This window comes from Suncus etruscus, chromosome X, assembly GCF_024139225.1.
Source record: "Suncus etruscus isolate mSunEtr1 chromosome X, mSunEtr1.pri.cur, whole genome shotgun sequence".
Lineage (NCBI taxonomy): Eukaryota > Metazoa > Chordata > Mammalia > Eulipotyphla > Soricidae > Suncus > Suncus etruscus.
The window spans coordinates 61,369,820-61,392,528 of record NC_064868.1 but is presented as its reverse complement, the minus strand read 5'-3'; the positions used below and the strand labels follow the sequence as shown (position 1 = coordinate 61,392,528).

At 39.0% G+C, this 22,709-nt stretch overlaps 1 protein-coding gene across 1 annotated transcript in view; it reads right to left on the bottom strand.

The window, feature by feature from the left end:
* Positions 1-22,709, bottom strand: part of KIF4A (kinesin family member 4A) — a 146,532-nt gene that overhangs the window by 76,187 nt on the left and 47,636 nt on the right. Inside the window, exons 7-12 of the mRNA XM_049767403.1 lie at positions 15,460-15,576; positions 13,177-13,352; positions 9,638-9,699; positions 5,000-5,132; positions 2,096-2,154; positions 1,876-1,981 (exon numbers count right to left, since the gene is read on the bottom strand). Coding sequence (XP_049623360.1) covers positions 1,876-1,981; positions 2,096-2,154; positions 5,000-5,132; positions 9,638-9,699; positions 13,177-13,352; positions 15,460-15,576 — 653 coding nt within the window. The remainder of the gene's footprint in view (positions 1-1,875; positions 1,982-2,095; positions 2,155-4,999; positions 5,133-9,637; positions 9,700-13,176; positions 13,353-15,459; positions 15,577-22,709) is intronic.

Genomic DNA, 22,709 nt, shown 5'->3' with positions numbered 1-22,709 from the left:
AAAGACTCACTCACAGACTAAAAACAACTATATTTAAGCAGGGCAGAAATGCACCTGAGTAGTTGACAAAAATTGTAACCCTGAAGACCCGGTTAGTAACAATCACCAATATAATCTCTCTGAAAAGAACTTCAAAGTGGAAATGCTTATGAAGATGAACAAACTGAAAGAAACCATGAAACAGATGCCATGAGTCACACTCAATCCTGCTTTCATTCAGGGAGTTACCCAGGGTTCAGGTGTTTCGAGCACACTGACTAAATTGAACATCTGAGCCACTAAATTACTTTCTATTGCTGTTAGCAGAATATTTGGCAAGGTTTTTTGTCTTTGTTTTTGTTTTTGTTTTGGGGCCACACTCAATGACGTTCAGGGATCACTCCTGGCTATGCGCAGAGGGACCATATGGGACGCCGGGGATCAAACTGCAGTCTGCTAGTGCTGGCAAGACAGACACCTCATCGCTTGCGCCACGGCTCGGCCCCATATCTTGCAAGGTTTTATAGTTAGTAGAAGAACTGGTTTCAAACCAAGGTCTGTCTAGCTGTGAAATTCAGATTCTCAGTTACTATAGTCTGTTAAATGAACTGTTACCCCCCCCCAAAAAAAAAAAAACAAACAAACAAAAAATACACTCAGAAATCGCTCTCAGCAGGCTCGGGTAACCATATGGGATGCCGGGAATTAAACCATGGTCTGTCCGGGTTTGGCCACGTACAAGGCTTATCTACCACTGTGGTCTCTCTCCAGCCCATACATCATCAAATTTCAAAAAACATCTCTAGTCAAGAACTATAATAAATAACAAGGTTATATAGATCATAACTTCTTTTATTTTGTTTATGTGTCACACATGGCTATGTGACATGGCTTATTCCAGGCTTTGTGCTCAGGTATCATTCCTGGAGCAGTTTGGGAGACCATATGTGGTGCCAAGAATTGAATCCAGGTCGACAACATTTAAGGCAAGAACAATGTACTGTCTATAAAGCCTGAATTTTTTTTGGGGGGGTCCACACCTGGTGGCGCTCAGGGGTTACTCCAGGTTATGTTGTCAGAAGTCACTCCTGACAGGCTCGGGTAACCATATAGGATGCCGGAATTCGAACTGGTGTCTGCCCTGTGCTGGCTGCGTGCAAGGCAAATGCCTTACCACTGTGCTATCTCTCCAGCCCCCTCTAAAGCCTGTTAACTTCTTAAGTAACCACTAACCTTTAACAAAATATGATCTCAATTAAAAAAGCATATATAGATACACCAAAATATATATACATATACACAGCAGTATATTTATACATCTATCTAATCTTACATAGACACACATCAAAAGATAAAAATAGACTTTTTAGAATGATAGTAAAAGTTTATTTGGAAAGAAAACAATCACCCCTCCCTAGTCTACCCACAACTACTACAATTGTTCTAAAAGTAAACTAAAATGGAAATATATATCAGAACAATCGTTCAAATTACTTTATTACAGGCTATGAAACAGAGCTATGGTACTTCCAGTTTTTTGTAAGCTATGTATTAGAATCCAGCTCATGTAAGATCAGGGTATGTTACAGGCCTCTTACTAAGTTAGTCTATGTTAAAGAGAAAGCAAATCAATAACAGCTGCTCCAGTTATCCAGACAATTTTGCAATACTATGTTGCTGCTTCCAGTGTTTGATGAGAAGAATTGAAATATTAATGTATCACTACATGTACATGGAGAGTATTCTACTATAACAAATTTAGTATTCAGGTCATATCCAATGATCCATGGTCTTTATCTTTAAATAGCCCATCAAAGGTATAGAGTCAGACAAATTAGTGTGCATCAAGAAAAAAAAAAGCAATATGCCTATATACACTGCTTCTACTTGTCTTACCGATAGCTGGGTAATGACTTGCTGTAGGTTACGAATTGTCTCTACATTTTCTTTCAGTTCCTGGCTTTCCAAAGTCCCCATTAGTTTATGAAGATCTACTTTGCAGCTGAAATTCCAAGCAAAGGAACCAATTGGGTTAATCACACTGTGAAAAATGGAAGATCCATGATTATACACTAAAGGGGTATAGGTGCTACCAAACGCTGGGGAGGAAACTTACGCTGCATGTTTCCTGATCTCTTCTAGCTTGGCGTTCATTTTTTCATTCGCCTGTTCTGTCTGCAACAAAGACCCAGGATATCATCAATGGCAATGCCTGGCAGTATCACCTAATTATGCCCTCTCACCTATGTATTAATATCTAGGTAAGAGAGGTTGCAACTTTGCTATAAAAGAATTTATTGGTTATTTAGTGGAAATATGTTTTAACAAAGTGGTAACATGTACTAGTAAAAAATCAGAACATTTGTGTCTATGCTTGCCATAAATGTCAAATTATAGGGTGAATTGTAAAGGTTTGATTCTGTAGGGAGTTTTGCAACTGGGCGAAATAGATGAGGGCCAATATTTCCTGACAACCTACTGCCTGTTTGCAAAACAAAAACTAAAAAATAGACACTTATTAATAAAAATAAACTACTTGAATTGCTCTGAGAAACAGTTACAAAATTGCTCATGATTGAATTTCAGTGATACAATGCCCAACACCCATCTCTTCACCAGTGCATATTTTCTATCACCAATGCTCCCAGTTTCCCTCCCCCTTTCCCTTGGTAATCCTCCTTGCCTTCCCTACTGACTGCCTCTGTGGCAGACATTTTTCTTCTCTCTGTGTCTCCCCTTTTTGGGACTGTGGTTTGCAATATTATTACTGAAGGGGTATCATGCATATCTCTTTATCTCTTTTCTGTTTTTTTTTTTTGTGTGTGCCACATCCAGCAGCCTCAGGGGTTACTCCTAAACCACTTGAAACAACCTCCTAAACTACACTATTCCCTAGCCTCAGAATAAGATCATTTAAAAAAACATAAAAAGGCTTCACACTGCAGATTTTTACAAGCTCTGTTACCTGATATGGTAGGCTCCTTTACGTGCAAAGGAAAGCAAGAGGCAAAAGAATGATGGCAGAAAAGCAAACAGTACAATACAACTATATTGGCAAAGGGAATTTATAGTTTCCATTTTATTTTCGGTTCAGCATCTGTAAGATGGTGGGTGCTACAACAAATTTGGAATGGACAATTTATATAGGACAATTGGTTGTACTTTTTAAGACATTCTGACAGAACTTCAAGAATAAACCCATTGGGCAGTCAGTCACTGTAACAATCTTATAACGGGCAGATGGTCAAGCCAGTAGAATAACAAGATTAGGGCCTGGAGAGATAGCACAGCGACATTTGCCTTGCAAGCAGACGATCCAGGACCAAAGGTGGTTGGTTCGAATCCCGGTGTCCCATATGGTCCCCCATGCCTGCCAGGAGCTATTTCTGAGCAGACAGCCAGGAGTAACCCCTGAGCACTGCCGGGTGTGGCCCACCCCCCTCAAAAAAAAGAATAACAAGATTAGGTTATGTTAGCCACACTCACATAGATGTGAAACACATCTTCTAGAATCACTTCAAAGGTATAAAATGCAGTTCTAGAAGTAGAAAACTGTATATAAAAATTTACTAGATTCGGGGCCGGTGAGGTGGCGCTAGAGATAAGGTGTCTGCCTTGCAAGCGCTAGCCAAGGAAGGACTGAGGTTCGATCTCCCGGCGTGTCATATGGTCCCCCAAACCAGGGGCAATTTCTGAGCGCTTAGCCAGGAGTAACCCCTGAGCATCAAACGGGTGTGGCCCAAAAAACCAAAAAAAAAAAAAAAAAAAAAAAACCTACTAGATTTCATTTCGACCATATGCTAGTAAAGAACAGTGCAATACTCATGAAATTTGGCAACTTTTTTGTTTGTTTGTTTGTTTTTGTTTTTGGGCTATACCCAGTGACACTCAGAGGTTACTCCTGGCTATGCGCTCAGAAATTGCTCCTGGCTGGGGGACCATATGGGACACTGGGGGATCGAACCCAGGTCCATACTAGGCTAGCATGGGCAAGGCAGACACCTTATCGCTTGTGCCACTGCTCCAGCCCTGGATTTTGCAACCTTTAAAGAAATTTTTACGTAGTTTACCCTTCTCTGATGACAATGAATAGCAACACATGAAGATGTAAAACTTAACAGTTGTTCAATTACTTTTTGGTGGAAACTACTTTCTCTTCTGGCAACAGTTGTGTTATCAAATTATAGGTATACTACTAGAAAACCATTAGTGACAAAATCAGTACACGTTGATTCGAGGAGGTTATTATCAGACAGGTAATAGGATACAGAATTGATGTAGTAAGTTACAAAGTGATTAATTACCTAAAAACTAACCATTTGTGTAAGAAATTAAAATTAATTTCTCAGATGTTCTGTCTCATCCTGTTAGGCTAATATATGAATGCAACATTGGAAGAGGAGATATAGGATATAAAGCCCGAATAAAAATTACTTAGTATTATGGATAAAGGTTAGGCAGGACTTGAGATGATAAATAAACTTGGTTCTATCCTCTCTGGTATTTTTGAGTATTTGGGGAGGACTGCACCAAGCAGAATTTAGAAACTACTAACAGCTCAATGCTCCGGAAGGGTCATAAAATTCTAGGGACTGAACCTGAGGCTCCAGCATGCAAAGCATACATTCCAGTCTTCTGAACCACCCCTTCAGACCTGAGTAAATTTATCTTAAAATGTAATTCAATAACAAAAGTTAAAAGATAAATAAAATTTGAACTATGGGATCAAGGATGTAGCTCAGTGGTAGAGTGTATAATAAGTACGAACTAAATTTAATAACCAAAAAGAGATCTGTATAAATTATTTGTAGTATATATAAAAATGTTCACTACACAATTTTTTAAATTTTTCTGTCTATTTGATTATAAGATAATAAATTTAACTCAAATGGGTTTCCTGGGGGACATGACAATACTAATCAATTTCTTCCCATATAGTATATCTATGCATGTTAAAAATAATTTTAGAATCAAAAGCTAGTAAATATTTAAATTGTTAATGTTAGTTTAGGGTCCTCACCAAAATGATCCTCTCCAGCATCTGGGCTGTCTGACCAGCTGCATCACTTAAACCACGACTTAATTTTTCATTCTCTTCTGACAGGGACTGATTCTTTACCATCAATGATTGTAGATTTTCTGATGGCTCCACACTAAAATGTAAAGTATTAGAAAAATGCTTAACAAATGCCACCTAAATCAAAGGTGAATAAAAATATAACTGATAGGTCATTAGGGTGGGGGAGATTAACTTAAAATTAACCTCCCAAGTAGTCTATACTCCCAATTACATAGTAGATTGGATGAAAAAGAAACATGCTTCAAATACTTTAATGGTTTAGAACAAGTCTTCTATTTTTTCCATTTATCACTCTTTCACTGAGAATTTTTTTTTTTTTTTTTTTTTTTTTTTTTTTTTTTTTGGTTTTTTTGGGCCACACCCGGTAACGCTCAGGGGTTACTCCTGGCTATGCGCTCAGAAGTCGCTCCTGGCTTGGGGGACCATATGGGACGCCGGGGGATCGAACCGCGGTCCGTCTCCTAGGCTAGCGCAGGTAAGGCAGGCACCTTACCTCCAGCGCCACCGCCCGGCCCCACTGAGAATTTTTTTACACAATTTCATGTATATAGGTATAGAAATAAAACTGGTACTGATTAATAAATCATGAAGAAAAGATATATGAAGGAATAAAAATAAGTTACTGGAGTAAGTCATATAAAGAAATTTATTTTAAAACAAATTTATTTATTTGTTTTGGTTTTGGGTCATATCCAGTGGTGCTTAGAAATTACTCCTGGCTGCAGGCACTCAGGGTTCATTCCTGGTAAGAATTGGGGGGCCCTAAGGGGTGTCAGGAATAGAATCCAGGTACAATTTAGCCACTGTATCTATTATGCTTCTGCTCTGATCCTAAAACAAATTTTAATTTTTATTGGTTCTGAGGCCACATCCTATTATTCTCAAGAGTTACTCCTGGCTCTGCACTAAGGAATCACTTTTAAGGGGGCTTGTGGAACCATATGGGATCGAACCCAAGTCAACTATATGCAAGACAAGTGCTCTACTCATTGTACTATCTCTCCAACCCTAAAAATAACTTTTTTTTTTTTTGGTTTTTGGGTCACACCCAGCAGCAGTCAGGGGTTACTCCTGGCTTCATGCTCAGAAATCGCTCCTGGCCGGCTCGGGGGACCATATGGGACGCCGGGATTCGAACCGATGACCTTCTGCATGAAAGGCAAATGCCTTACCCTCCATGCTATCTCTCCGGCCCTAAAAATAACTTTTAAAATCCTACATGACCCCATAGAGCCACAATTTACTGTTATGAACATCAGTTCAGGAGCCATAAAGATAGTACAAGGATTAATGTGCTTGCCTTGCAGGCACAGGTTCAAACCCTAGCATCTCATATTTTCTCCCAAATACCAACAGGAGTGATCTCTGACCAAAGAGCAAGGAGTAAACCATAAGCATGGTGGGGTGTGACCCAAAAGAACAAAAATGGAAAGAGCTTAGGTTTAGAACAGAGGCTCCCAAACTGATTCAGCATACTCCCTCCTTTATTAGTAAAAAATTACTCAGCACCTCTAGTCCTAAAAATTTACCATGAGGCTGGAAAGATAGTGCTGGGTTGACATTGGTTAGGTTATCAGTATCACATGTTTCCATCAATACTACCAGTAGTGATCCCTGAGTAAAAAGCCAGGATTAAGCCCTGAGCAACACTGGTTTGTGACCTCAAAACAAAAAGAGTCTACCTTCTTTAAGCCAAGAAACAAAGTACCATCCCAAATGCATCTAAAGGTACCACTACCTCCTAGCTTGTTTAGTGCCACTACCTAGAGATGTAGCAATATCATTTACATTGGGGAAAACTGGGTTAGATGCTAACAACAGAGTCTGAAAAAATTACCTTATCAAATTATCACTGATTTAAAATTTTGTGAAATTCCAAACTAGATCAATATATATGTATATGTATATATGCACATATATATATTTGTGTGTAACTATCTCCACAATAGAAAAGAGAGATATAGCTCAAATATGAGATAAAAAAAGACATAGTATGGGAATAACAAATGGTCAAATTCATCAGAACTAAAGGTTTTGTCAGTGGAACTTAGCTTATATAGGAGTAGGGTAGAGTAGGTGCAAGTGGCTCCTGAAGAAGCAGGCTCTCTGGTGATGTATGTGGTATTGAAATGATATATAAAACTGTTTTTAGACTTACTACTTTTGTGTTACCCCCACCCCCCCAAATAATAAAAATAGCTCCTATCAGGGCTGGAGAGATAGCATGGAGGTAAGGCATTTGCCTTGCATGCAGAAGGTCAGTAGTTCGAATTCCGGCATTCTATATGGTCCCCCAAGCCTGCCAGGAGCGATTTCTGAGCATAGAGCCAGGGGTAACTCCTGAGTGCTGCCAGGTGTGACCCAAAAACCAAAAATAAATAAATAAAAATTAAAAAAATAGCTCCTATCAATCAGTTGGATATGATAGCTATATTTTTAATATTTGAAGTCCCTCAATACTATTTTTCATAGTGGTCACACCATTTTACAATTGATCCTGTAATGTACAAAGGATCCAAGTTTCACACAACCATGCCAACCTGAGACTGTTTTATTTTTTGAGATAACAAATATCCTAATATGTGTTAGGTAATATTGCATTGTGGTTGTTGGTTTTGATTTCACTTTAATTTCTCCAAATTTAACTTTATTTACTTTTTTGTTTGTTTTGGCCAAACCCTGATGTGTTCAGGGCTTAGTTCTAGCTCTGCTCTCAAGGATCACACCTGCTATATGAGTGCCTGTTATCAAACCTGGTTCAGAAGTGGGTAAAACAAGTATCTTATCTGTTATACTATCACTCTGCCATTTGCTTATCTATTTTTGTATAACTCTGTCTTATGGGTTCATGTTTTTCTTATACCCTTTACATATCCAAAAATATAAACAATAAAAACCAAGATGTGTGGAGAACCCAAAGTGGAATAGAAACAGTAATTCTCAGAAATGGTGGATCATCTAATCCCCAAAGCAAAAAACAAAAAACAAACAAACAAAAAAAACAAAACAAAAACCTAAGGAAATGCTGCAAACTAGTTCATAAAGTTGTTTCTCCGGCCAGAGGAATACTGAAGTCGGTAGGATGCTTGTCCTGAAGGAGGTGATCATTCAATCCTTGGCAACCCTGATTATGTCAGGAATAATTACTGAACGCATAGCCAGGAGTAACCCTAGAGCCCTTGAGTATTGCCAAGTATTGCCCTTAAAGCAAAAAAAAAGTGATTCTCTCAGGGTAGGAATTCTGAAATCATTTTATGTATAGAATAGAATTGAAGAATAGTAAACAGTTTGCAAATAATGAGAACTGGTTTCTTGCTTGGGAAATTTTTATAAAAAAGTTGGGAGAGGGGCTGGAGTGATAGTGCAGCAGTAGAACATTTGCCTTGCATGCGGCCAACCCTGGATGGACCTGGGTTCAATTCCTGGCATCACATTATGGTCTCCCGAGCCTACCAGGAGCAATTTCTGAATGGAGAACCAGGAATAATCAATCCCTGAGCTTCACTAGGTGTAATCAAAGAACCAAAAAAAAAAAAGAAGTTGGAAGAAGTAATTAAAAAAGGAGAGGAGTCAAATAGGGAACAGAAGTACCAGTATCAATTATAATTTGGCAGTGCTCAGGGGTTACTCCTGGCTCTATGCTCAGAAATCGCTCCTGGCAGGCTCAGGGGACCATAAGGGATGCTGGGATTGAACCACCGTCCCTCTGCATGCAAGGCAAATGCCTTATCTCCATGCTATCTCTCTGGCCCCAAATTATAATTTTTAATAGAAAATTTTGTCTGTAGATCTGAATTTGCGTGGGAGAAGGCGTGACTGAGTAAAGTCCTTGGGACACTGGTAGGAGGAAGTGGGAAATCTGGTGACTGATGTGATGGCGAAAAGACATATAGATAAAATAAAATTAACAGTACTGTAAATACTGGTATTTCAATAAAAATGGTAAAACTATATTGATAGTTATAGAAGTATTGTATGGATGTGTGTTCTTATACCTACAGCCTAATTTCTAGCTCTTCTACCTGGTCATAAGTCTACAAGTAGTGGCACCAAAATAATACTTTGCACTATAACCTGAGAGTCTCAATCTGGTTCCTAAACACAATTTTATATAATACAAGAAACCAAGTGTCCTAAATTATGAGATTGATTGCAGAACTGAGGAAGTTCATACTGGCAGAGAATGTCTTATAGTAACGCTTAAAAACTTTAGTACATGTTAAAGAACTCTAAATGGAAAAAGGGAGAATTTCAAAAACAAAACAAAGGACAGCGCTGATATTTACCCAGAATAAACACCATGAGTCTATATGGGAATACATAATAACCATAGAATATCTTCAAGAGACATTTCTTCCCCATAGGAGAATTCCATTAATAAACTTCTGAAGAAAGAATTCATGCTGTATCTACGAAATCTAGATAACTAGCTGAGTTCCAAAGATAACTGAGTTCTAAATGGTCAGCAAGTTTTATAACAGACACACCTTACCACCAAGTGCTACCCAGAAACTTTAGTATATTAGGAGAAAATAACATCTTCTATAATACACACTTAAATTAATCTATGACTCTTACATTATATTTCCAGGTAGTGTACCACCATGAGCTTGTAGCAATAAGACTTGTAGCTGTTGAACCTAGAAAAAGCAAAAAAAAAAAACCCATTCAGTTTTCACCCAAAAGTTACTTAATCCCTTATCAGTGAAACCATCAAACTCAGTGCTAATGTAATTTTAATTGTAGCCTAAAATTTAAGGTATTAATAATAGTATTAGGGTGATTAGCAATTATTAAAAATTAGCATTTACAATCATCTAGTACTCAGAAGATATGTGGTTCCTTTGACTTAAGCCTTTAAATGAGGTTGTTTGTTTTTGGGCCATACCTAGCGGTGTTTAGGGGTTGCTCCTGGCTCTGAACTCAGAAATTGCTCCTGGCTTGAAGACCATATGGGATGCCGGGGATTGAACCAGAGTCTGTCCTGGGTCAGCCGTGTGCAAGACAAATGCCCTACTGCTGTGCTTCCACTCCAACCCCTCCTTTAACTGAGTTTTAACTGTGCAACAATTAAAAAAGTCACTCAATAGTGGATTAAGCAGTGTAGAAGGAATGTAAGATGAAGCTTTCATTGTGTATTTCTCAAGTTTTCAATCTAGCTGATGAAGATAAGCCAAACCATGAAATAGTAATAAATGATATAGGAATCAAGTAAAGTTAACTCTACAGTTGTGAGAAACAGAAATATGAACATGAGGGGCCAGCGAGGTAGCGCTCGAGGTAAGGTGTCTGCCTTACAAGCACTAGCCAAGGAAAGACCGTGGTTCAATCCCCTGGCGTCCCATTTGGTCCCCCCAAGCCAGGGGCAATTTCTGAGTGCTTAGCCAGGAGTAACCCCTGAGCATCAAACGGGTGTGGCCCGTAAAACCAAAAAAAAAAAAAAAAAAAAAAAAAGAAATATGAACATGGGTCGAGGGAGGTAGGGGTTGGGAGGGAAAACAGGTCACATCAGTGACGGAAGGGTGAACTGGTGAAGGATCATGTACACTGTATGACTGAAACCCAACAATGAACAATTTTGTAACCACAGTGCTTAAATAAAGCAATTAATAAAAACAAATAGAGGGAGGCTTCAGAATACAGACCTTAAACCAGTGTACACATGAAACCATCCTCCCCCAATCTTTAGATCTCAACTTCCTTGCCAACAGATGAATCTTTTATTTGTCATCCCTGTTCTATTACATATATCTTCAACTTGCCCCTTTCTATGAAATCCTTCTTATTGTGGTCAAGTCTGTCTTTCCCACCTTAAAATAAATGCAGCTTCTCCTATCTTGCTAACTCTTTAGGCTAATTTAATTCCTTCAAAATTGAAGTTGGAAGGAAATAACAGACTGCCACTATTTCCTTTTGCTCATCTTTTACATGCTTTTCAATCTACTGCTTCTTTTAAATTTGGAGACAATAATTATTTTACTTAAATTTTATTTTAATAAAGAGTTGTGACTGGGGCCATAGAGATAGCACAGCAATAGGGTGTTTGCCTTGAACATGGCCAACCCAGGACAGAAGGTGGTTCAATTTCTGGCATTCCGTATGGTCTCCCGAGCCAGCCAGGAGCAATTTCTGAGTGCAGAGCTAGGAATAACCCCTGAGCACTGCTGGGTATAACACAAAAACCAAAAAGAAAAAGAAAAGAAAGAATTGTGACTTATAAAGTATTGATATCTGAGTTTGAGTTTTAGCCATAGTATCCTATCATCAATCCCATCACCAGTATCAACTTACCTTTATCAGTGTTCTTAAATCCCCTTCAATTCACAATCAGAAGCTCAACACAAAGAGTGGTGAACTCTTTTAGGAAAATAACTATACTAACAACTAGCATGACAATGTTAAAGAATGAGAGAAGTAGAATGCCTGTCACAAATACAGGCAGGGGTGGGGGAAAGGGATCATTGGTGGTGGGGTATTCTGTTTATAACTGAAACCCAACTACAAACATGCTAGTAATCATGGTGCTTAAATAAAGATTTGTATTAAGAAAAAAAAAGAAAAGCCAACGTGGGGGGATCCCCTTCAACCTACCCTGCAGTCTGCCACTTTGACAAGTACTTTAATCTATTCTAATCTGATTTTTGTCAATAACATCCATTCCACTGAAATAAGTTTTACTGAAAATATCACCAATACTATATCACAATACTGTAAATTCATTTCCCTGTAGTCATTAATTTGACTAGTATTACTTAATTTATCAACATCTTACTTTTCTGTTTTCCTTCTACTCATCTACATCTTCTTGTATTATCTTAGTTCATTCTTTTTGTGTTGGTGAAATAAGACAGTTTTAATTGGATTAACTTATTTAGAAAGATGTTAGAAGTGGAGCCGGAGCAATTGCACAGCTGTGGGACTTTGCCTTGCACGTTGCTGATCCAGGATGGACCTTGTATCAATCCCTAGCATCCCATATGGTCCCCCAAGTCAGGAGTAATGTCTGAGCACATAGCCAGGAGTAACTTCTGAGTGTCACCGGGTATGCCCCATCCAAAGGAAAGATGCGAGAAGAAAGAAGAATACATGTTCAAGGGGGGATGCATATAAAAGCAACCAATGACAGAGACAAGGAAGACGTGTTCTAGGGAGAACACGGGTTTGAAAAACAAGCCTAAAATAGTTCATTCTTGTCCTATTTATTTTTCGGTTTTGGTGGTGCTCAGGGGATACTCCCAGCTTACTCTGGGCTGTGCTCAGGGGGACAATGTGATACTAGGAATTCAACCTGGGCCTCCCACATGCAAAACATGTACTCTAGCCAGTTGGTCTAGCTCTCTTCCCACTACTTGTCTTTTAAATGATAAAGTTCTTCAAAACTCTTTGTCAATATTATTTCATAATCTAGACTTAATGTCTTATCTCTGCTTATTGTCTTTTTTTGGAGGGGTCACAACAGGCAGAGCTCAGGGGTTACTCCTGGCTCTGTGCTCAGAAATCACCCCTGGCAGGCACAGGGGACCATATAAGATGCTGGGATTTGAACCACTGTTGCCTTTAGAAATTGGTAACACCCAACTCCCTGGGTTTGAGCCATTATTACCTCTAACTTGAATCACTGTAGCAACTTCTTTTTGGGGGGACACAACCAGTTGTATACAGGTCTTACTTTTGGATCTGTGCTTGGGGAATCAGAAGTGGATCCAGGGATAAAAATTGGGTAAGCTTCATGCAAGTCAAGCACCTTAGCCACTGTACTACTATCTCTTAGGACTTGTAGTAACTTTTTAATGACCTCTACGAATCTATTTTTGTTCTTTCATAAAACATTTCCAAACCATCTTTATTGTTTATTTAAATTCAAAACACCCAAAACGAAATTAACTTTCCTCCTTACCTCTCTTGCCTCATATATTACTGACCATGTTTTCTTTATTAGGCACCTTCAATGGCACCACTCTATATTAAATAGGACAAGTATGTCAAGGGGAGATACTTTAAGATTTTCCCAAACTAATAATACTTAATTGGAATAATATCTATTAAAGAAGCCAAGAAAAATAAAGTTTACCACTCACAAACTAAGATTTTATTCCAATAAATTAAATTTCTCATACCTGTTGCTTCAGATGATTAATTTCAGCTCTCTGGGGATCAATATTTACAACAGGTTTGTTCTTGATTTTTCTTGCCCTGTCGGCGTAGCGAAGTGTGTTTAATGTTTCCTCTAGATTGGAGTCAGCAGGACTCACACATGCTATCATAAGAGTATGACTATTACCTCCTAGAGAATCTGAAAAAGAATAATGGAAGAAAATATAATCAAATAAGTATTATGAAATAAAGCCGCCCAGTGAGTGAGTTGGTGACTTTAAAATTATATCTATAAAGAAAAACAATGTTTAAATATCTACAAAGTTCTTATATGGTAACAATAAAACCATTAATATTTATTCTTTTTTATTTTTGTTTTGTGTCAAACCTGGCATGCTAAGGGATGGGTTTGGGGGAAACACATGGGTGGCTGTGAATCAAATCTGAGTTAGATACATGCAATGGCAAATGCCCTACCTAGAGCCCCAAATACTCTCAGGTTTTTGTTAGATTTTTGTTTTGGGGTTATACCCAGTGGAGTTCAGGGCTTACTCCTGGCTCTGTGCTAAGGGATAACTCCTAACAGAACTAAGGGGACCAAATGGGGTGCTGGAGATCGAACCTGGGTCAGCAATATGCAAGGCAAATGCTCCGCCTGCTATGCTATCACTCTGGTCCAACTTTTCTGGTGTTGGAGATGATATTACTTAGAATCCCACGCATAAATTTCATTCTTTAGAAAGATTGAGATTTCAGCTAAAACTCATATCAAAATATGAACCGGGGGCCAAGGAGATAGCATAAGTGGTAGAGTACATGCTTCATATGTACTAAGCTAAGTTTGATCTATGGGCACTGCATGTACTGGATATGTATCCCGTTTAACAAAACAATACAAGGTGGAGCTGGAGTGAGAGGACAGTGGGTAGGGCACTGGTTGCTCTGTACGCAGTTTGGGACCTGGGTTTGATCTCAGCATCCCATATAGCTCCCTGAGCGTGCCCAGGTATAATTCCTGAGCTCAATGCCAGGAATAAGCCCTGAGCATCAAAGGTTGTATCTCAACACACACACACAAAACAAAACAAAACAAAACAAAACAAAACAAAACAAAACAGGGGCTGGAGAGATAGTATAGCAGGTAAAGGGCTTACCTTGCATGTGACAGACCAGGTTCAATCCCTAGCATCCTACATGGTCCCCCGTGAACAGCCAGGAGTTAATTCCTGAGTATGGCCAGGTGTGCAACAACAAAACAAAACAAAATAATAAAAAAATCCACAAGTGGGGCCTGGCATACGTAATTAGGAGTTACTTTTCAAATGAACTGTTCATAGGATTCCTTCTAAGGGCATTTTTTAGGGGGGAACCACACCCAGTGATGCTCAGGGATTACTCCTGGCTATGTGCTCAGAAATCGCTCCTGGCTTGGGGGATCATATGAGATGCTGAGGGATCAAACCGTGGTCCGTCCTAGGTTAGCACAAGCAAGGCAGAAGCCCTACTGCTTATCCACCCCTCCGGCCCAAAGGACATTTTTTGATGATAATAATAAATACTTTAATTATTGGGGCCGAAGAGATAGCATGAAGGTAAGGCATTAGATAATGCAGAAGGAGGGTGGCTCGAATCCCGGCATCCCATATGGTCCCCTGAGCCTGCCAGGAGCAATTTTTGAGCATAGAGCCAGGAATAATCCCTGAGCGCTGCCGGGTGTGACCCCTCCAAAAAATCCTTTAATTATAAATGTTCTCATATAGAAAGTAATGGGCTAAAATGTCAAGGTGCACACAAAGAAAAGATCCATCAATGTGAGACATTCTTCAAGCATGAAAACACAGATGGATTCCAAGAAAAGACTGGGAAACATATAACCAAGAGAATTTACCTTCAGAAATTCCAAATGGTTCATATTGTAATTCCTTTTATTTTCTGAATTCTGAAGTTCCCCATGGCTTAAATCTCACACTTTTATAAAAATTTACTATTTCATGTAAACCAAAGGGCACTTTTAATGTTATGGGGGAACTCTGCTTCTAATTAAGTAACAGTAACAAGAGTTCATTATCAGATACAAATTACTAAATATATTTGGCATTCTACAGGTATCTTTACCCTCAAAATCATAAATAAGACCTCTTTCCATTATCTTTAAAGTTTACTGCCAACAGGTTTCTCCTGTATTTATCAAATATATAACCCTATATATGATTAACCTAAATATCTGGCTTTTACCTCTTCTACCATTGCTTTCTCAGCACTATCATTTTAAATTACCTTTATTTTAAGAGGCACTTTGGTCTTACCTTGAAGCAGTCTTGTCAACTTGGAATCTCTGTAGGGTACAAAGCCACTTTTTTTGTCATCTCCAAGAGCACTTATTACATTTCCCAAGCACAGGAGACCTCGGTTAATATTAATACCTAATATCAGAAAACAAAATATAATTTGCCTGGTAAAGCATCTAACATAAACATACATTTATCTTGAGAAAGAGGAAAGGAATAAAAATCCTATGAACCCATTGAATCATCAATCTCAAGGAAAATTTATTTTTTGTTTTTGGGCCACACCCAGTGTTGCTAAGGGGTTACTCCTGGCTCTACACTCAGAAATCGCTCCTGGCAGGCTCAGGGGACAATATGGGATTCTGGGGATGGAACCCAAGTCAGCCACGTGCAAGGCAAATGTCCTACCTTGCTGTGTTGTCACTGTGGCCTCTCAAGGAAAATTTTTTATCTGTTCACTTTTCTGAGAGGACCTCTTTGAATAGAATTCAAATGACAAAGGTCCAAATGTTAGATAAGCACAATTGTGTCTGGTGGTACTTCTTTTCTTTTTTCCAAGGAGATAAATAACATCACTATGATAACAACTATTTTACAGTCATTTACTTTTTACATTCATTATTACACTTAAGGCTTAAATTAAGGTTATGAAATTAGATAAACAACTCTTCATTAGCATATTACTATTACTGTCATTCTCATTTTACAATTAAGAAAATTAATATAGGTTTAGGGATATGGCTTCGCAGAAAAGTACATGTTTTGCATGTATGAGATCTGGGTTCATTCTCTGACATTATTAAAAATGAGAATACAGGGGGCCGGGCGGTGGCGCTAAAGGTAAGGTGCCTGCCTTGCCTGCGCTAGCCTTGGACGGACCGTGGTTCGATCCCCCGGTGTCCCATATGGTCCCCCAAGCCAGGAGCAACTTCTGAGCACATAGCCAGGAGTAACCCCTGAGCGTTACCGGGTGTGGCCCAAAAACCAAAAACCAAAAAAAAAAAAAAACCCACAAAAAAAATGAGAATACAAATTAAGCAAGAAGGTTAAATCAATGGTTCAAGAAGTACTGCTAGTTTGCAGATGCACAAGTTGTAAATTGCTAATCTACTTTATTCCACTTAGAACAATGTTGACAAACAAACATTTGTCAACCCTTTAGTAGTAGAACCTGGTCTGCAGGTATAAAAAAGATTACAAACCACTGAGTTAAAAGTGGTAAATAGGGGGCTGGAGAGGTGGCGCTAGAGGTAAGGTGTCTACCTTGCAAGCGCTAGCTTAGGACAGACCCTGGTTCGATTCCTGGCGTCCCATATGGTCCTCCTAAGCCAGGAGCAATTTCTGAGTGCATAGCCAGGAGTAACCCCTGAGGGTCAAATGGGTGTGGCCCAAAAACAAAAAAAAAGTGGTAAATAGGGGTGGAGTGATAGCACAGTGGGTAAAGCACTTGCCTTGCACGAGGCCAAGTGATGATTGAACCCTGGCATCCCAAATGGTCCCCTGAGTCTCTCAGGAATGACTCCTGAGAACAAAGGCAGGACTAATCTCATAGTGCCATCCACCAGGGATGGCCCCCAAACTAAAAAAGTGGTAAGTAGTGGGATTTCAGTCCTATCCTCTATTATTCCATGCTATAATCAGCTTTCTTCCTGTTGCCTCAAAAAGTGTAAAGATGGGTCTGGAGAGATAGCATGGAGATAAGGCGTTTGCCTTACATGCAGAAGTGGTTCGAATCCCGGCATCCCATATGGTCCCCTGAGCCTGCCAGGAGCGATTTCTGAGCCTAGAGCCAGGAGTAAGCAAAACAAACAAACAAACAAATAAAAGTGTAAAAATTCTTTTCCACTTCTTTGATTCCAGTATTTGTTTTTAAAACATTGCAAAAAAAGCCTGAAACTTCTGTAAGGCCTGTGATCTTCCCTTGGTTACATTTACTAAGAAAATTCTATGTAGTGCACATAATTAAAATTACATGAGTTTTTTTTTGTGTATCAGATAGATCTAAGTTCTAATTCTGGCTCTCTAATTGACTAGCTATAAGACTTCGGATAAGTTCTTCTATAAAATGAAGTAAATCTACCTACTTTATTGGGCTGTAGTAGGAAATTATGTTAAGTTACTTTATACAAAAAAGGTTAAATGATAAATGATATTATTAACATACTTTCAGTTATTTAGACTTTAAACTCCCTTATAAACTGAAGTAAGATTCTAAATTCTAAAGTTCTTTTTTTTGGGGGGGGGGCACACCCGGCATTGCTCAGGGGTTACTACTCCTGGCTGTCTTGCTCAGAAATAGCTCCAGGCAGGCACGGGGGACCATATGGGACACTGGGATTCAAACTAACCACCTTTGGTCCTGGATCGGCTGCTTGCAAGGCAAATGCCACTGTGCTATCTCTCCGGGCCCTAAAGTTCTTTTCTTACTGCATCCTCCTATTCATTTTTCTTAACCCTTAATTGTGACTAACTTACTGACCCTTTCAGATACTTCCAGTATACAAGAGTATAGTCTCTTGGACTTTAAACTACCTATTATTTACTCTATTGTTTACCATTTGTTTTCTCAAGCACTCACCTTCTGCTTTACAGAACAAGATGACTTTTAGTCATAGGTTAGACCAACTCTGTGTGTGACATTTCGCCAACAGCATTGCCAAAGAATGTCAAAAATATTTGGTGTACTAAATTCATCCCTCATAAAACATGCTATCTGACTATATGTTTATTTGAAAATCTTTCTTTCCTACTTCACCCAAAACAGCTATCCTAGAAGCTTGTGATCTTCAAGACAAAATTTACTTTCACTTTATTAGCATATGATTTCAACAAATATACTAAAGATAAAAATTATTCTTAATATCTTTATAATATTTCCTCTTATAACCTCATGGTCGTTGCTATACTTCTTAATCTTTCTTGTTTAGAAATATAACATAACCACTTTCATATTCCCCTTTTCTCATGTTAATGCTTTAAGTCTCTATTTTTCTTTGAAACCCTAAATCTTTTAAACTTTTCCCACTCTCTTGGACTTTGATTTTAGTTTCTTCACCAATTCCCTTATTTCAGTCTATATACATGCTCATCTCTCTATATTAAACAAAAACAATTCTCTTAAGCACCCCTCTCTTCCTTCCTTCCTTCCTTCCTTCCTTCCTTCCTTCCTTCCTTCCTTCCTTCCTTCCTTCCTTCCTTCCTTCCTTCCTTCCTTCCTCCCTCCCTCCCTCCCTCCCTCCCTCCCTCCCTCCCTCCCTCCCTTCCTTCCTCAATCACAAAGGATATTTTTCAGGGCAACTTATCTTACACCAGTGGTTCTCAAATAGTGGGGCATACCCCCCAGGGGGGTGCGAGGCTCCGTAAAGGGGGGCATGTTTGACCTTGGCAAACCTTAATAAAGATACTATTTACAGTCGCACGGGGGGCTCAAAAAGTCCTGGGGGGGGCATGACAAAAAATAATTGAGAAGCACTATCTTACACAGAATGTGAAGGCAAGCCCACTGACAATGATCAAAACTGATTCTCAACCATGCTCAATTGTCCCACTTCCTCTTAGCAAAAGATAACACTGCCATATTGATAGCACATATCCCAAAGTTTTTTAAACTGGCTGAGCAAAATTTTTATCTCTAGCTTCATAAAGGAACAATGACAAAGTAAGTCTGATTATTTATTTATTTATTTCTCTATTTATTTATTTATTACAGTGCCTGAGATTAAACTCAGAGCCTCACACAGGTATGGCAAGTGCTTTGCCACAAAGGAAAATAAAATAATTCTAGAGAGACTGAATCAATAGTACAACAGCAGATAGGTTTGACTCCTAGCACCCCATATAGTTCCTAGAGCCCTGCCTGGAGTTATTCCTGAGAAAAGAGCAAGAAGTAAACCCTGAGTGTCACTGGAGTTGGCCCAAAAATAAACAAAAAATTTTAAATGAACCTGGCTACTATAATCTAAGCAAGAGTTATAGACTTAAGAATAAAGAGTGTGTTTTTCTCCTCTACAAAAAGCTGGAGCTTTTTATAGACTCAATAACACTGAAAACAAGACCTCTAAAGCTTCAACCATCAAACTTTATAATGTGCCTATCAAGGTGGCAGTCAGGGATGATGAAGCATATAAACACTGGTGGAGGGGAGTGGACACTGGAAGTGGGATTGGTGTTGAAGTATTATAAGCCTACTTGTTGCCCCATTTTTGGGTCCTGTTTACTCCTTTGTTGGTTGATTGTGTATCTGCAAAGAGCTCCAAGATTGAGAAATTGACTTCCATCCTCTTCTCCCCTTTTGGGGGGAGATCTTGGTAATATTTATCAGCAGCAAATAATCCACACAGACAGGAGGGTTAAGGGGTAAAAGGTTGGGGGAAGAGAGTTTTGTCAGCCTGCTGCTAGCTCCAAAACACACCTTGAGCCAGCACTCCAACTCTGGCAAAAGACCCTGAAAAACCTCACTCCCAAACTATTTATTCGGCTCTCAATAGCGCCCCCGCCTGGAGGGTCAAGGTGGGACAACAGGCAAAGAATAATCATATGGAATTATTTTCATATAAAACACCTACTAAAATTCAACTATGAATAACTGTAAAGTATGGTTCTTTAACCATATAAAAATTAAAAAGAAGAAAATTGAAAACTTTAAAGTAAAGAAGGGAAATGTACAAAAATCATTAAAAACAGGATTTAGGGCTCTGGAGTGATATAGCACAGCTGACCTGGGACAAACCAGGGTTCAATCCCTGGAATCCAAATGGTTCCCGAACTGCCAGGAGTGATTCTGAGTGCAGAGCCAGGAGTAACCCCTGAGTGCTGCCAGGTGTGTCCCCAAAACAAAAGCAAACAAAAAACACAAACCAAGCAACCCAGGATTTTGTTTCCTGTTATTAAGAGATTAAAACAAGTTCTTGTTGCAAAGGTATGCAATTAAATCCTTTGTTGGATGTTTGTGAATCCCCAGATAGTTCCCAGAATGAGAAATTGATTCCCATCCCCTTGTCCCCTTTTGGGGGGAGATCTTGGTAATATTTATCCACAGCAAATAATCCACACAGACAGGAGGGTTAAGGGGTAAAAGGTTGGGTGAAGAGAATCCTTGGTCAGCCTGCTCCAGCTCTGGCAAAAAAAAACCCCTGCACACCTCCTCCTAAAGCTATTTATTCAACTTCCACAGCGCCCCCACCTGGAAGGTCAAGGTGAGGCAACAGGCAAAGAATAATCTTACGGAAACATTTTCATATACAACCATTAAAAGAATAATCTTATGGAAATATTTTCATATGCAACAGTTTTCTCTCATTTGAGGCTCCAACAGGGATGTTCAGAGCAGATTCTTGGCTCTGTACTCAAGGGTCCTTCCTGGCAATGCTGGGCATATGCCTGGTGCTGGAGATTAACCCTGTATTTGCCACAAGCAAGGCAAAGAGTCCTACCTGCTGTACTTTTTCTCCAGATCCCAAAACAATTTCTCAACTTGTATCAAATACAATTTCTAAAGACTAGAGGGAATACATTTTACAGAAACTTTGTAATCAATAATGGCTATAAAGCTGGAGCAATAGCAGAACTTACAGGGTGTTTGTCTTGCACATGGACAACATGGGTTCAATCCCTGACATTCCATATGGTACCCTAAACCTGCCAGGAGTGATTTCTGTGCAAAGAGTCACTCCTGAGCACCACTAGTGTGGCTCAAAAATCAATAAAAAGGCTATAGAAAAAACATTTTTCTAGATAAAATTATGTTTACAATAGTATAATATATGCTTTTATGTCTAAGTCCCTGGTTTCAATCACTGGATAAAATCATAGAAATAATCCTTTACATCTATGGATAGTTACTTTATGGCAAATAAGCCAATGATGTAAAACGAAGAAACGAAAGCCTACAGCGGTGCTGGAAAAATTGGCTCGCCACATAAAAAAGAATGAAATTAAATAACTATCTTACAATATGCAAAAATCCAACTCATAATGGATTAAAGATTGAAGATCTTAGACCTGAATCTATAAAATATAAAGACAAAAACATAGACAAAACAGATCATAAGAGTGTCTCCTTAAGTAGACACTACAATAGTAGTTTCTTTAGTGATTCAAAACTACTGGCAAGGAAAACAAAAACAATGCTTAATAAATAGGATCACATCAAAATGTCTGTAATCGGGCCCAGAGAGATAGCACAGCAGCGTTTGCCTTGCAAGCAGCCGATCCAAGGACCAAAGGTGGCTGGTTCAAATCCCGGTGTCCCATATGGTCCCCCGTGCCTGCCAGGAGCTATTTCTGAGCAGACAGCCAGGAGTGACCCCTGAGCACTGCCGGGTGTGGTTCAAAAACCAAAACAAAAGTCTGTAATCATGGTGCTTAAATAAAGACATTATTTAAATAAAATATAATAAAATATAAAATATCTAATAATATAAAATAACTAATATAATAAAATAAATATATTATTTAAAAGAAAGAAAAGCTGTGCTCAGAAAAACATTACCATTAAAACAAAAAGACAAGGCCAGAGAGATTGCACAGTGGTAGGGCATTTGCCTTGCACACAGCTGACCATAGGACGAAATGTCCCATATGATCCCCCAAGCCAGGAGCCATTTCTGAGAACACAGCCAGGAGTAACCCCTGAACATCACCGGGTGTGGCCCCAAAACAGACAAACAAAGAAAACCCAAAAGACATCCTCCTGAATGGCAGAAAAGATTTGCACACCATACATCTGGAAAAGGGCTAATATCCAAGACATAAAACATTCACTAAATTTAATAAAAGCAATGCCATAAAATATAGAAAAAAAGTGAACAGACATTACTCTAAAGAACATATACAGATGGCCTACAGGCACATGAAAAACACACTCATCACTAATCATCTGGGAAATGCAATTCAAAATGACAATGAGATATCAATCTACCTCAGTGAGAAAGGACTATATAAAAAGCACTTGAGGGGACTGTGAAAAATTGTGAGTGCTGCTTGTGTGTGTCTGTCTACTGTCCTGTTGCATGAACCTCTTGGGAGTGGGCCAAAAAGAGGCTCCAGAAAACTTGCTCTCCCAGAGGCCAATTCTAGGGCAGGAACGCCAAGGAACTACTCCATAAAGTGAAAACCGGCTGTAAGCAGTACATTGCAGAAGCCAGGTCCCCTGTTTGTGAAGTTAGGCTGGGAAAATCCACAAAACTACGCCTGCCCAATGGGGCCTGATTGTGAAAAATTGTGAGTGCTGCCTGTGTGTGTCTGTTTACTGTCCTATTACGTGAACC